General features: G+C 56.9%; 2 protein-coding genes across 2 annotated transcripts; both read left to right on the forward strand.

The window, feature by feature from the left end:
• The first annotated feature begins 6,043 nt into the window (after window positions 1-6,043).
• Window positions 6,044-9,424, forward strand: LOC117998032 (interferon-inducible GTPase 5). Its single transcript, XM_034986554.1, has 2 exons — window positions 6,044-6,121; window positions 7,890-9,424. The coding sequence occupies exon 2, from the start codon at window positions 7,955-7,957 to the stop codon at window positions 9,347-9,349; it is 1,395 nt and encodes a 464-aa protein (XP_034842445.1). The 5' UTR covers window positions 6,044-6,121; window positions 7,890-7,954; the 3' UTR covers window positions 9,350-9,424.
• Window positions 9,425-12,619: 3,195 nt separating this feature from the next.
• LOC117997952 (interferon-inducible GTPase 5-like) lies at window positions 12,620-14,465 on the forward strand. Its single transcript, XM_034986480.1, has 2 exons — window positions 12,620-13,263; window positions 13,850-14,465. Exons 1-2 carry the CDS (start codon window positions 12,620-12,622, stop codon window positions 14,463-14,465), a joined length of 1,260 nt encoding a protein of 419 aa, XP_034842371.1.
• The last annotated feature ends 320 nt before the right edge of the window (window positions 14,466-14,785 follow it).

The following is a 14,785-nucleotide window of genomic DNA, read 5'->3' on the forward strand; positions in this document are numbered from 1 at the left end:
CCCGTAGGCTCTCCCCAGGGACCTCCCCCTCCCAGGGATTTCATGTTAACAGGCTCCCCGAGCTCCTCCTGTTATTCCCCAAAGTCAAATAATCCGCTATAGACGTTTGGTGCATGAATACACATAGATACATACATATGCATGTGTTGATACCCGTCTATGTGTAGACACATACACACATACACACGTATGTTGGTCTATAAGGGTGTTTTGGTCTTTAATAGGATATTAGCCATCACTCTCTGCATCTTGTTTTCCTCCCTCAACAGCACCTCGTGGAAATTCTCCAAGTCTTCTGATTCACCCCCTTTCAGTGGCTGGATGGTGTGGTCTTCCTGGCCCATGGAGTGGATGTACCAACATTGATTCAGTCGCGGTCCTACCGATGTGTGGTCGTGTGTGATGTGTGTGTGTGTGTGATGTATGGTTCCCTTTCTGCCCCTCCCCATCATCAGAGTCAGCCGTAAACATCCTGATGACAGCAGTGTATATGTTTCTGTATGTCTTTAGAAAATGTCTGCTGCATTTTAAAAGTTTGAATGACATATGTCTTTAATGCATTGAAAGACATCTAAAATGTATAATGAAGTGGAATCGAAAGTTAAGAATGAAAAGACAGAGAATCGGGGTGGGGGGTGTGTGGGCTGTTTGAAGGAGCAGCGTCGCCTGCCTTCCCTGGTGTCACGGTGCCACCTTTACCCAGCTGAGGCCTCCTGGACATCCCTTCCCCCCACAGACTTCAGGAAGCAGTCAGTTAAACTGCTTCAGCCCTTGAACATCTATGGGATAGATTTTCAGGAGAAGGGATGTGAGTTGGAAGGAACGTGTGCTTTTAATTCACTAATGGGTGATGCAAGCTTGGCCTCAAGTGTTTCTTCTTTAGCCCGACCTTCTCGTGGGGGCACCTGATTATCTCTCTGCAAACAGACCTTGACTTCCCAGCCCTCCCTCTTTGCTTACCACCTTCAGGAAACAGATCTGCCCTATCTCCCTGACCCTTCTCAGCAACATCTTGGGGTTCTGACCAGTGCCATGCTGAGCCATATTGAAGCCTGATGGGAAAGGCCCCGTATACATACTTTGGCTTCTTTTAAAATTTTTTTTTCCCCAGAACACTAAAGTAGTTGAAATAAATATTGAAAAAATATAAGTGGGGCATATTAAAATTCACATTATTTTTATTTTATTTATACCAAGACAAAATTTAACATAATTTTATTTCAGTGTAAGTTAATTAAAATTTATTTAACATCATCATTTGGTCAAGAGAAACTGTCAATCATGAAAATTCTCTTGATTGAAAATACAATAAGGGGAGCCGAGGTGGCTCAGTCAGTTAAGCATCCAACTCTTGGGTTCAGCTCAGGTCATGATCTCAGGGTCGTGAGATGGAGCCCCACGTCCAACTCTGTGCTCAGTGCAGAGTCTTCTTGGGATTCTTTCCCTCTTCCTCTCCCTCCTCCTCTGTTCCCTCCCCTCACTCCTGTGCATGCACGCACGCTCTCTCTCTCCCCCCAAAATTCTAAAACAAAATGTGATAAGCCAAGATGCAGATTAAAAAAATATATATTATTGATGAATTTGCTTCCATCAAAGCCAGGGGTGCACGTTTTTCCTTTTGTTTCAGGCACCAACATGGTCCAGCATGGTGCTGGTCTTTATTTAAAATTTTGGGATCTTCTTCATTGAAATATCATGGATTTTTGCATTAATTTTTATTTTTTAAAAAGTATTACATTATAATATCATTTATCTCGATAACGGAGTTTTTTGGCACCCCCTTAAATTTTGCACCTAAGGCCAGTGTCTCACTTGTTGGCCATAGTCCTGGCCCTAGTTCTAACCAAACTGTGTCACTGAGTGCAGAAGGATCATCGCCTCATCCCTGTGCCCCTTTCATGACACTCTCCAAAAGGCTTCTGATGCTCTCCCAGGTAACAGGTGTATATATCGTCACTGTGGACTATCATGAGATCTGGGCCCTGATTGCCTCTCAGATCTCATCTCCTAGAACTCTCTCCTCAGTCACTCTGCTCCAACTACACCAGCCATTGTGATTCTCCCCCAGACACATGAGACTCAGTTCTGCCTCAGGACCTTTGCATGTCCATGCCCTCTGTCTGGAAAGCTTTTCCCCCTGATGTCCACATGGCTTGTTTCCTTACTTCGTTCAGACCTCGGCTCAAATAGAATGTCAATTTCTCAGGCCTTCCTGCACCACTCTATCAAAAATAGAACACTTCCTCCCCCAAGTCACTTGGCTATTTAGTGGCCTAAAGCAATGCTTTACTTCCCACAAGTCTGTCCCACAAGTGGGATATTCTACGCTCAGCTGGTTCTTCTATTCCCATGTGGTAGCAGCTGGGGTGGTTCTTGTGGCTGCATTCAGCTGGAAGTCAGTGGGGACCTGAATGTGCTGGGTGGCTTCTGTCTCTCCATGGGGTCTCTCCAGCGGGGTAGCAGGACTTCTACTTGGTAGCTCAGGTTCTGATAAAGGGAAAACAGAAGCCACCACCTCTTAAGCCTGAGCTTGGAAGTCCCAGAAAGTCCCTTCAGCTACATATCATTGATCAGAGCAAGCCACAAGACCCGCCCAGGTTCAAGGGGAGAGGGCAGAGACTCCCACTCTTGGTGGGAAGAGTGGCATGTGCTTGCAGAGATGGGAGAAATGGTTGGCGGCCATAGTTACAGGTAACCTACCAACCTCATCCTTGCTTTCTTGTTCTTTTTTCTTCTCACTCTTCGATACTACCTTATTTTGGTTTACTATCTTTCTCTTTCTCAAAAAAATATAAGCTCCATGAGGGTAGGGGCCGTCTGTTTGTCAGTGCCTACAACTGTGTCTAGCCAGTACGTACTGGAATGGATAAATGAATGAATGAATGAATGAATGAGTCCTTGGGGACTAACTTCCGGTTTCCTCAGGATTATGGCGAATGGAGACAAGGTGAAGACCACATGTGTCGACGTTCCTAGGGAAGTGCTTTAGGCTTTTGAAGAGACACAGAGGGAGGACAGGGAGGAGATGAGGGTTAGGAGTAGGCAGGAGAAATGGGAGGAAGAAGAGGAGGCAGAGGACCGGGAGCTTTGTGAGGGAGGCAGGGCCTGGCACACAGCAGGTGTTCAGCAAGTGTGTGTTCAGGGAATGAATTTTCTCCAAAAAGCCTTCCCCGACGCCACCCCATCCCGCGCTGGGTCAGGCATCCCCTTGGCTCTCACGCTCGTCTGGGGACTCCATCCCTACTTTACCCCCTGTGGGTTGTCTCTGTCAGGGGAGGGTTCTGTGACCCTCACTGGACTCTTGTGAGTCCTGTGCTGGGATCCGAACATCAACCAACGGGTCCTTGGTGCACAATGATCATGTGCTGCGGAAACCGCCCCGCTGTGGGAAAGGGCTGTCGCCGTCATTGCTGTCCCCAGCCTTGCAGAGACCGAGTGGACACTCAGGAATCACCTTCATTGATTCTAAGATGCTCTGCCCCTGCCCCCACGTTTTAGCAATTCTGAAATCAGGACGAGTCGCAGATGATGGCACCTTACAAACACCGTCAGCCAGGAGGCCATTGTGACACGGCTGTCACTGCCTGGAGGTGATAATGGAGCTGCTTTTAATAGCATCGTCCCTGCTCCTGATGGCACGGAAGGACGCGGAGTGTGGGAAAGCAGGGGCGACCCCTGCTCAGAGGCAGAAGTGAGCCCACGGAGTCAGACTCTGTGGTTAGGAACAGCTTAGCCAATTTATTTCCCTTGTATTTTCCCAGTTAGATGCACACACAGTGATATATGATAAAAAAAAAAAAAAATCTGTGTTTTCCATGTAAGTCTATAAAGAGTAAGTGTGAAATAAAAATTTTAAGTGATGAGGAAATGTCATGTCCTATTGGTATTGGCAGCAATTTGTCCCCCTCTTAGGGGGATGGAAAACGATGCAGCTGACGACCAGCAGCACCTTCGATCTGATTATACAGGAAACCCGTGGAAAGAAGGAATGAATAAATGTGTAAATCTCATTTGTCTCTGTCTTCCTCTCGATTCTGGTCTCAGCTCCTGGGTTTTACGTCTGTCTGGGGATGACAGGTGGGAGAAGAGAATTCTAGTCCCTGTTAAATGAGCTACCTCACCTGACGGGTTTCCCACGGCGCTTGGCACGTTGTAAACACCCAGTAAGTGGGCGCTCTGCCTCGTGTGTGGCCGTATCAGCCGCCCCCAGCAGCCTGCGAGGTCTGTAATGGCAGGGATGAGTGCGACTCACACCTCTGGACCAGTACAGGGACTGGCCTAGGGCCAGGTCGAAGCAAATGTTTGTGGAGTGACCAAATAACCGTGTGAATTACTGGGTGAATGAGAGCTCTCTGTCAACTCAGGGTCTTTGCACGCGCTGGGCCATGGCCTGGGATGCAACTCCCTAGCAGGCCACCAGGCTCACAGATCTCAGCTCAGGTGCCTTCTCCTCCAGGAAGCCCTCCCTGACCCCTAGGCTGGGTCAGCTGCCCCCTTGGCGTTCCCACAGCCCTCCGGAGTCCTCCATTCCAGTCCTGGGTCGTCATTGTCTGCGGATGGATGGGACTTGCATGGGACAGAGCCCAGGGCTGTCTTGGTCATTGCTGCCCAGGATGGGGCCTGGAGAGGTGCTGAAGGTATGATGAATGAACACGGAAGACAGGCCAGGAGCTGGTAGAGGTGCGCCTGGCAGCGTGCCAGCCTGCGTCGGATGCATTTCTGCAGGTGCCGGGCACTGTCTTGGCCCTCAGTCACCCCGGGCTGTGCCCATCTCCCTCCCCTCTGACCCAGAGCCCCCTGAGGGCAGAGCACTGGGGATCAGGAGCAGGGGCCCAATGAATGAGGGCTGTGAAGGGGGAGGTGGGCTCCAGGGGCCACGGCCCGTGTGTGTTGTCTGTGTGTAATGGAGTCTCTCCTGGGCTGCAGGTCTGTGTGTGCCTGAATGTGTGTGGGCTACACATTGGCCTGACTTCTGCTTTTCGGTAATAACTGTGTCGGAGGGTCCGGGACTCTATACTTTCCCTCTTGGGCCGGGTGCCTGTGTCTGTGAATTTAGGGGAGGAGTCCAGGTCTGTGTGTTTGGTGTCTGGGAACATCTGCAAATATTTTTTAATCGGTTGACCTTTGGCTCCCTCCCTGCATCTCCGTCTCCGCCCCTTGGTCCCATTTCTCTGGCTGTGTCCTCTCATCCCCTCTGTAACCTGAGCCTCTGACCTGTCTTTCCCTGGTTCTCTCTGAGGTGGTTTCTCGCCCACTTGGTCTTCCTGCCAGACGCTCCCTCCGCTTTTTTCTTGGGGAGTCTCCCTTTGTCTCGGGGGCCTTTGCCTCAGCCTGTCTTCTCATTCACATGGCTCCCTGCTTCCACTTCCCAATTTGTCACAGCGCTGCCACCTTCAGGGGTCGTGAGGAAGTAGAGGAGGGAGAGGGACAGAGGGGACCGGGGTGTTACACTAGAGTGGGCACTGAGCTGGGATTTGGACGGGCTAGGCTGGGCAAGGAGAGGCCTAGACGCCAGACACTGGTCTGGGGAGTGGCCCTGTGGGGCTGCGGCGCGGGGGCCGGTCCTGGCCAGGGCAGGGCGGAGGCGTGCTGGCAATGCCCCTGTGGGTGGGTTCAGACCTGGCCTCTCCCCACAGCCAGCGCCGGCGAAGTTAACCAGCACCCCCGGAGCTCGCACAACACGTCGCCGGGCGGTAGGTGAGTAGACAGTGCGGAGAAGGGGACATGAATGACTTGTTTGGGCAACATTCCCCTGGAAGGAGGAGAAACAGAGGGTGGGTGGTGAGCAGGGTCAGTCCCTTGGATGCCAGGTGGTGGAGCTGGGACTGTGTCCTGTGGGTGATGGAGACCACAGAGGGGTGGTGAACAAAGATCTCTGTGGGTCCCTTGTGGGGGGACTGAGGGCCCAGTGTGACCGAGAGGGGGGCCCTAGGAGCAGCTGGGGGGTGGGGACCCCGCCCCCTGACATCACTGTCACATTATTGCGCTAGGGTTGGCTGACCAATCAGCTGCTGCTTGCTGTTATAATGGGTCCTAGCAACGGGTCTGACCTTGGGCTAACAAGAGAGGAGACCCCACCAGCGGGGAAAGTGTGAGGGGAGAGGGAGAGCCTGCAGGGCAGGTGAGTCCCCTGAGGGCAGGACTGTCTGGCTGGGCCCTGTGGGTGAAGGGAGGCAGGGGCTTCCAGGACCAACCCTAGATCCCTCAGCCCTATTCCCACCCCAGGGGCCACTGACCTGCCTGGCCCCGGCTGCTGGGACCTGCCCCAGCACCTGCTCACCTCTCCCTGGGCCTTATCCTTACATGCCTTGGGGGGACAGGGTGCAGGGAGAGTGGGCATAGCATGGAAGAAATGCCTCCACCCAGGATGGGGGTTCAGACCTGGTAGGAACAAGGTAATAAGGACAAATTTCTGTTGGGGGGGTGGACAAGGACAGCCCAGAAGACAAGGAGGGAGGCAAAGACATGTAGCTGAACAGAGAGCTTCAGAGGGATGAGGGAGCCCAGGGACGTGCCTTTGAATCCCGGCTGGGCCTCTGTGCAGGGACCTCATTGTGTAGTCTGAGCCTCGGTCCCTCTCTGTCTGATGGGGACAGTGATCCCTAGTGTGAGCTGAGCTTAGCAACCCAGGGCAGGTCTGGGTGTTTAAGGAGGAGGACTCCCGCTGTCTGGGCATCCCCTCATTCCAGGCTCCTTCCACTAGCTGAACCCCGGAAGGCTGGCCTAGGGATAGATGGGCGGGCTCATGATCGCGCAGGCCTCACTTGCCCTGTGCGGTAGCAACGTTGTCTTCCGTGGTGCACGCAGAGAGGGCAGGGGAGGGCTCCAGGTCACACAGCTGGGACTACTAACAAGGATAATAATGACGCTGCCACTGGTAACACAGACCACCTGCTGTGGGCCAGGCGCCATTTCAAATGCTTTCTATGCATTAACTCAATTCTCAACAACCCCAGGAGGTGGTTTGCTATTATAGCTGCTGGCCTCATCGTACAGATGAAGGGAATGAGGCGGAGAGCTTCAAGTCACGTGCCCCAGTCACTCGGCGCGTACGATGGGGAGTTAGGGTCTGACCCTGGGTTCGGCTCCAGGGTCTGGGTCCCCTTCCTCCCCCCTTCCCGCTGCTCCCAACCCTAGCAGCTGCAGGAGCGTGGCCTGCTCTGCCTGCGCCCGGGTGCTGGGTGTAAGCCCTTTCCTTTGCAGCCCTGGCTCCCACATTTGTGGGGCCCGGTGCAAAATGAAACCACAGGGCCCCGGGTCGAATATCATTAAGAGTTTCAGTCAGTGTCAGAAGAGCATTAAGCCGGGCGCCTGGGTGGCTCAGTTGGTTAAGTGACTGCCTTCGGCTCAGGTCATGATCCCAGGGTCCTGGGATCGAGTCCCACATCGGGCTCCCGGCTCAGCGGGGAGCCTGCTTCTCCCTCTGACCCTCTCCTCTCTCGTGCTGTTTCTCTCGCGCTCGCTCTCTAATAAATAAATAAATAAATAAATAAAATCTTTTAAAAAAAGAAGAGCATTAAGCCGAGAGCTGAGCCTTCCGAGCCTGGAGCCCCGTGTGGCTGCCTGGGTCACAAGCCGCCATCAAACCTTTACCCTGAAGACTCCTGAGCACCGCAGAAGGCACGTCAGTCACTATGCCCTTTATGCAGAGGAACAGGCTCAGAGAGGTACCTCACTCTGCCCCAGGTCACACGCAAGTCAGCGGCAGGGATGGGATGTGAGCCTGGGCCTGTGAGACTCCAAAGCCCCCTACCTCGTGTCAGATAATGTACCGGGGGTTTTTTGAGAAGGGGCGGGCCAGAGGGACTTCCCTTATATCCTTGGTGTCTCTCTCTCCCTGCCCTGTGCCAAGGCCCAGGAGAAGTGAACGGCTCCCTTCTACCCCGCAGACGCTGAGAACCCCGCGTCCCGTGACTCTCCCCCAGCCCCCGCACCCTCTGAACCGCTGGTCACCATGGCTACTTCGAAGTTGCCAGCAGTGCCCCGGGAGGAGGAGACCACCATCCTCATGGCCAAGGAAGAGCTGGAGGCCCTGCGCACGGCCTTCGAGTCGGGCGACCTCCCGCAGGCGGCCTCTCGCCTCCGGGAGCTACTGGCCTCGACCGAGAGCATCTGCCTGGAGGTGGGCGTCACCGGCGAGTCGGGCGCTGGCAAGTCCTCCCTCATCAACGCCCTCCGCGGCCTGGGGGCCGAGGACCCCGGCGCGGCCCTCACGGGCGTCGTCGAGACCACAATGCAGCCCTCGCCCTACCCGCACCCCCAGTTTCCCGACGTGACCCTGTGGGACCTGCCGGGGGCCGGCTCTCCGAGCTGCCCGGCTGACAAGTACCTGAAGCAGGTGGACTTCGGCCGCTATGACTTCTTCCTGCTGGTCTCCCCCCGCCGCTGCGGGGCCGTGGAGACCCGCCTGGCCTCGGAGATCCTGCGCCAGGGCAAGAAGTTCTACTTCGTGCGCACCAAGGTGGACGAGGACCTGGCGGCCTCACGCACCCAGCGGCCCTCGGGCTTCAGCGAGGCGGCCGTCCTGCAGGAGATCCGCGACCACTGTGCCGAGCGGCTTCGGGTGGCTGGCGCGAGCGACCCCCGCATCTTCCTCGTGTCCAACCTGTCGCCGGTGCGCTACGACTTCCCGCTGCTCGTGTCCACCTGGGAGCACGACCTGCCGGCCCACCGGCGCCACGCCGGCCTGCTCTCGCTGCCCGCGGTCTCGCTGGAGGCCCTGCAGAAGAAGAAGGACATGCTGCAGAAGCAGGTGCTCAAGACGGCCCTGGTGTCGGGCGTGATCCAGGCCCTGCCCGTGCCGGGGCTGGCGGCCGCCTACGACGACGCGCTGCTCGTCCGCTCGCTGCGCGGCTACCACCGCAGCTTTGGCCTGGACGAAGACTCGCTGGCCAAGCTGGCCGAGCAGGTGGGCAAGCAGGCGGGGGACCTGCGCTCCGTCATCCGCTCGCCACTGGCCAACGAGGTCTCGCCAGAAACCGTCCTGCGGCTCTACTCGCAGTCGTCCGACGGCGCCATGCGGGTGGCCCGCGCCTTTGAGAAGGGCATCCCCGTGTTCGGTACCCTGGTGGCCGGCGGCATCAGCTTCGGCACCGTCTACACCATGCTCCAGGGCTGCCTCAATGAGATGGCCGAGGACGCCCAGCGGGTCCGCATCAAGGCCCTGGAGGAGGACGAGCCGCAGTCTGAGGTCAGCCTGGAGGCGGCCGGTGACAATGGTGTGGAGAAGCGGGGCTCCGGGGAGGGAGGCCGTGAAGAAGCTCCGCTCTCCGTCCGCCAGAAGCTCGGCCTCCTCCTCAAGTATATTCTCGACAGCTGGAAGAAGCGTGACTTGTCAGAAGAGAAATGAGCGTGCGGCCCCCACCCCCTGCCTCACCCACAAACCAAGCCTTAACAAAACCAGCTAAACAAAGCCAGTGTAGTGAAAACGTGCCCTGCACTTGCTGAGGGCGCCAGCGCTCCCAACTCGGCGGGGCAGGGGGGGAGGTGTGCGGGGAGGGAGGCTCGGAGGGGTCTGAGGAGGCCTGTGGGACACACTGAACCGGGATGGGCCTTGCTCCGGGTGGGCAGAGCTTCAAGGTATGCATGGCGGGCCAAGGGCGCCTTGGTGGGATCTCTCTCCCTGGTCCCCTGGGAGCCAAGGGAGATTTGTGGGGCAATAGCCCGGCCTGGATCCAAGACAGTGCGCGGGTAACTTAGTGGAGATTGGGGCTGGTTACGGTACTTATTTTTGCTGCCATCTCCGGTCCCTTTCTGGGAAGCCCAGTGTCCCACAGGCCTCCTCTGGGCGGGGGGAGGGGCGGCCAATCGGTGCCCAGGATCGGCACAATGGTGCCTAGCAACCGGTTAAACAGGGCAGGGGACAGGGGACATCCTGGGCCAGCCCGGCTGCTAGTGAGTGATGGTGGGTGTGGGGGGCTGGGGAAGGGGAGGCCCGATGGCCTTGGGCTGGAAGGCTGGTGGGCTCTTTCTCTGCCCACCAGAGGATAGAGGGGGCAGAGGGCGAATCCCGCCACCTAGAACACGTCGTTTTGGAGAGCGTGCAGGTGTGTGTGCGGGAATGTGTGTGGCGATAAGCTTTCCGGTGTGTCTGTGATTGGGAGGAGCATGGGTAAGTGTCCGGGATTTTGATGCTGTGGGTCTGAGGTTGTGAGCAGTCTGCCGACTGGGGTTTCACCCACTGGGGCCGCATGGCTGTGTGGGTGCATGAGTGCTGGGGTTGTGCTGAAGGCCATGGGGCCGAGCCAGGCGGCGGGGGCATGTGGGTGCAGGTGTCGCTGGGCAGGCGCAACACGGGGTGAGGGGGTCTGTGTCTGTGAAACCAAGCCCCGGGCACTCCCTCTTGCTTTGTCCTTGGCTCTTCGGTGGGAATGCAAAAGTGAACCTGACCCCCTCCTACCCGCTCAAGCCTGACCTCACATGCCAAGTCAAGGGTCACATACGTATAGAAGATTAAAAAACTACCTGATTAGGGTCTTTGGACAGGACAAGGGCTGCCCCGAGGGCTTCTGTGGACTTGGACACGGGGTCAGGGAAGGGTCGGATTTAGGTGTCTTTGAGAAAGGTGAGTTTCCAGGAATTCGCAAGAAGGCTCTGGAAGCTGTGTACAAGGCCGGTGGTGGAGTGGGGACTGCAGTGCAGGGGAGGTGGCCTCACCCCTAGGTGTTCACAAATACCACCTATGGATACTCCCAGATCTGGGGATGGTTCTATTTGGGGCCTCAAATGACCTTGAACCTAGGCAACAGTTCCAGACAAAGAGAGGCCACTTTCACTTGGAGGATTAAAGGGGGTGCCAGTCCGCTCTGCCGAAGAGCTCTGTGCAACAGGATTCTTCTCTTTCTGGAAGGCCTTCCTGGTGGCTCTGCCAGGACTACTTTTGGGTTCACATGGACCTTTCTGCACCCATGAGGGTGTGGGGGATAATGGTAGGGAAATCCCAGACCCCCAGATACGAGGACAGATGGTCCACTCCAAATCTGTTCTCAAAAATCCAGCTCACATCTCTACAGCTGTGCACCCTCAGACATCATCTGAAACACAGGACTCATGGGCTCCGCCCGAGTGGCTGGGATGGAAAGGGCAGGCATGAATAGTGATGCTCCCTACACAGGTTAAGATCAACTGGTCGCCCTGTCCTGTCCTTTCTGCCTCCAGCTCTCCCTTTCCCATCCCCCGTCTCTACCCCCTCAACCCCTGTTTTAGCATAGGCCTCACCCTCTCCACCAGCTCCTGCCCCTGCCCCTTGCCTCATCTCCCAGGCTCCAGTGTCATTCCCCAAAGGCCACAGGGGGCTCTTCAGTGTCCACCGTGCACCTCTCCCTTCCCTGCTCAATACCCTTCCATGGTACCCCAGAGAAAGATCAAGCTCAGCCTGATACTCCAAGCCCTTCCCAAGCTGGTCTCTGAAGCTTGTCAATAGTAAGACCCTGAGTCTTCCTAAAACAGGGGGAGTCATCGCTCCACTTCACAGGTGAGGAACCGAACAGATAGGGGAAATAAAGGCTGCAGAGGGGACATGACCCACCCACCGGCACCCAAGTCCCTGGCACGGCCGGGACTGGTTGCAGTCATGCATTCCCAGTGTCAGCGCTGGTGCCCCAGGCCATCACACCAGTGAGGACTCTGAGGCTCAGAGGCCGGGCGGGGCTTGTGGTTCCCCGAGCAGATGTGGGTACTCAGAAGCCAGCAGCACTGGGCGCAGCGTCTTCACAAGTACACCAGGCCTGTCCCGCCGAGTCTCTTTTCCTGGTGCTGGAGCTGCAGTGCCCAAAGAGGTCCTGCCTGGCCCATAGCGGGTGCTCAGCTGTGCAAGGATGGGGTGGGGAGGTTGTATGGCAAAAGGATGGGAGGGCGCTGGTCCATGTCCTGGCTCCGGTGCAGGCTGGAAGACATTTAGTGAGCGACTTTTACCTCCCCGTGCCTCGGTTTCCTACTCCGCACAGTGGGGACTTAATGAAATGATGCTTGTGGCTAGAACAGTGGCTGGCCCCGAGTACACAGTGAACAAACAAACATTAACTGCTATCGGCGATGATGACGGGTCCAGCTCTTCATTACTGCCCTATATTGCTGATCAGAGCGCCTGGTGCACAGTAAATGCCATACAATGTTATTTAAGAATTTGAATTCTAGGGGCCTCTGGCTGGCTAGGGCAGTGGAGCGTGCGACTCTTGATCTCAGGGTTGGGAGTTTGAGCCCCATGTTGGGTGTAGAGATTACTTAAAACTAAAATCTTAAAAAAAAAAAATTGAATTCTATGATCATAAGACCCAATTCCCATTCCCAACACTCCATGCACTAGCTGGGGGCCTTGGGCAACTGATTTCTCCTCTCACTGCCAAATGTGGCTAGTAAGGGAATCTCCTTTTCCGGCTGTTAGGAGGATTTTCTGAGATACTCCAGGAGGAGAACCTGGCAGTGATGAATAAAAGCGAAGCGACCTCAAGCATTTAGCACCGGGCCTGGCATATGGTTGCACTCTCAGTACGATGGCTGGTGACGCCTCAAGTACTTGGGGCATGCTGAGGGATGTAGAGAAGAGAGGGCAAGTGCTCCCTTACCTGTCCTGTTGAAGGTCACCGATCCTGAAGACGGAGGCCTGGATGTCGGGTAGCCCATGGCGAGCAGAGTCTTCCAGTCGAGCCTCAGCCTGTCCAAGATCCCGGAGCTATGGAGGGACGCCAGTGCTCTGAAGGGAGCCTTTGAGGAGGGCGACCTGTCGGCAGTAGCCGCCAAGCTGCAGACCACACTTCATTCGCTGGAGAATGCCAGGCTGGACATTGGCATTACTGGGGGCACGGGCTCAGGCAAGTCGACCTTTGTCAATACCATCAGGGGGCTGGGAGACGAGGACCCCAAATCGGCCTACACGGGCGTGGTGGAAATGACGGTGGGGCCCACGCCATACGCACACCCTAAGTACCCCAACGTCATCACCTGGGACCTGCCGGGCATCAGCACGCCCACCTTCCAGGCTGAAAAATACCTCCAGCGGGTGCTGCCGGCCCGTTACGACTTCTTCATCATCATCACCTCGGATGATGTGATGAGCTTCACCGCCCACCACGCCCAGCTGGCCCGTGAGATCCTGCAGCTGGGCAAGCGCTTCTACCTCATCCGCTCCAAGGTGGACGTGGACATCGCCGCCTCCCGCAGCCGGTGCCCCAGCACCTTCTCAGAGGAGAGAGTGCTCAGCCAGATCCGGGAGGACTGTTGGCGGCGGCTGGAGGGTGAGGGGCAGGCTCTGGGCGGCTGGGCCGGGTGGATTCTGGAGGGACCGCCGGCCCCTTCCCCTTCCTCCTCCAGCGGAGGCCCGCAGTGGGGAAAGGGGTCGTCCAATGTCACACTGCATGACCCAGCTCGGCCCCGCAGCGAAGTGATGCTCACAGCTGCCATTCATTTCCTGAGAGTTGGCGCTTCTCAGTCACAGGTGACAGAGGCCAATCACCTGCATTAAGGAAACAGGCCATGTGCTGGCTCGTGTATTTGCCAAGTTAGAGCAGTGCAAATGCCACGTGCCCACGGGATGCTGGCACCTGTGGCCGAGGGCAGCTAACATTTATTAAGGGATTAACACAGGCACCATTTTCATGCACTCACTTCACCACCACAGCATCCCTAGGAGGGAGGTGCAATTATCCATCCCCTCCTTTGATCTGGTAACCTGCCCAAGGCCACGGGTGGTAGGGAGCAAGGCTGGGATCGGAACTCAGGCAGCCTGGCTCCGGGGCCAACACTCTCCAGCCTCGTGCCGTGCGCTCCTGGCAAGTGCTCGAGCCTCGGCAGCTGTCAGGACACCGTGGCCTGCCCCGGCGCCAAAACTGCTCAGTGCTCTTGTCTCCCGCAGCGGGGGCCTGAAGGACCCCCAGGTCTTCCTGCTCTCCACGTTTGAGTTGGGCAAGTACGACTTCCACCGGCTGGAGGAGGTGATGGTGAAGGACCTCGAGAGCCACGAGCGGCACGTGCTTCTGCTGGCCATGCCCGCCGTCTCCGAGCCCGTCCTAGAGAGGAAGGCAGCCTCGCTACGGCAACTCATCTGGCTGGTGGCCGCAGTGGCCTGTGGCGTCAACCCGAGCCCCGTGCCGGGCGTCCAGGATGTGGCGTGTGACCTACACATGCTCATCGACTCCCTGGAAGGCGACCGCCGCAGCTTCGGCCTGGACAGGGACTCCCTTGTCACGCTGGTGGGCCAGACGGGCCAACCCCTGCACAAGATCCTGGAGGCGGCACGGGGCCCGAAGACCGTCACCGAGGCGCTGGTGGTGGAACTGCTGGGCCGGGCCCCCCGGGATGCCTCTGCTTTCACCCAGGAGCTCCTCAACGTGCCCGTCCTCGGCACCCTGGCCACCTGTGGCCTCTCCTTCGCCACCATCTACCAGATGCTCCGCCCGTCTCTGGACGAGGCAGTCAAGGACGCCCAGAGAGCGCTGCTTCAGGCCTTCCTCGACAACTCCCGACCATGAGCTCTCAGAGAGATCCGATCAATGATCCCAGCCCTGAGCCTAGACCAGCTGGAGGTGGCAGCGAAGGACTGGGAAGATACAGGTTCTATCTGTCCCCAGGCTGGGTGGTGTCGGGGGATGGAAAGAAACTCAAGCTCCAACTCTCCTGGACTGAGCCCGTGTGCTGTGTTTGTGCTTTTGAGCCCTGGGTCTTATGCCCTCTCTGGCCACTGCCCCCACCTTCCCTGCTCTGAACCCCCACGGCAACCAGCAGTGCCCCCTGGGATGGAGAGGGAGGTGGCAGGACATGGGACAAGGGAGGGAGGAACTCCGTCGTCTAG

The sequence above is a fragment of the Mirounga leonina genome, unplaced genomic scaffold, assembly GCF_011800145.1.
Source record: "Mirounga leonina isolate KUSES-001 unplaced genomic scaffold, KU_Mleo_1.0 Mir_376, whole genome shotgun sequence".
Classification (NCBI taxonomy): Eukaryota; Metazoa; Chordata; class Mammalia; order Carnivora; family Phocidae; genus Mirounga; species Mirounga leonina.

Coding starts and splice junctions, on each gene's coding strand:
- LOC117997952 (XM_034986480.1), top strand. CDS start 12,620: ATGGCGAGCAGAGTCTTCCAGTCGAGCCTCAGCCTGTCCAAGATCCCG. Junction 13,264..13,849: donor GCTCTGGGCGGCTGGGCCGG/GTGGATTCTGGA, acceptor TGTCTCCCGCAG/CGGGGGCCTGAAGGACCCCC.
- LOC117998032 (XM_034986554.1), top strand. CDS start 7,955: ATGGCTACTTCGAAGTTGCCAGCAGTGCCCCGGGAGGAGGAGACCACC.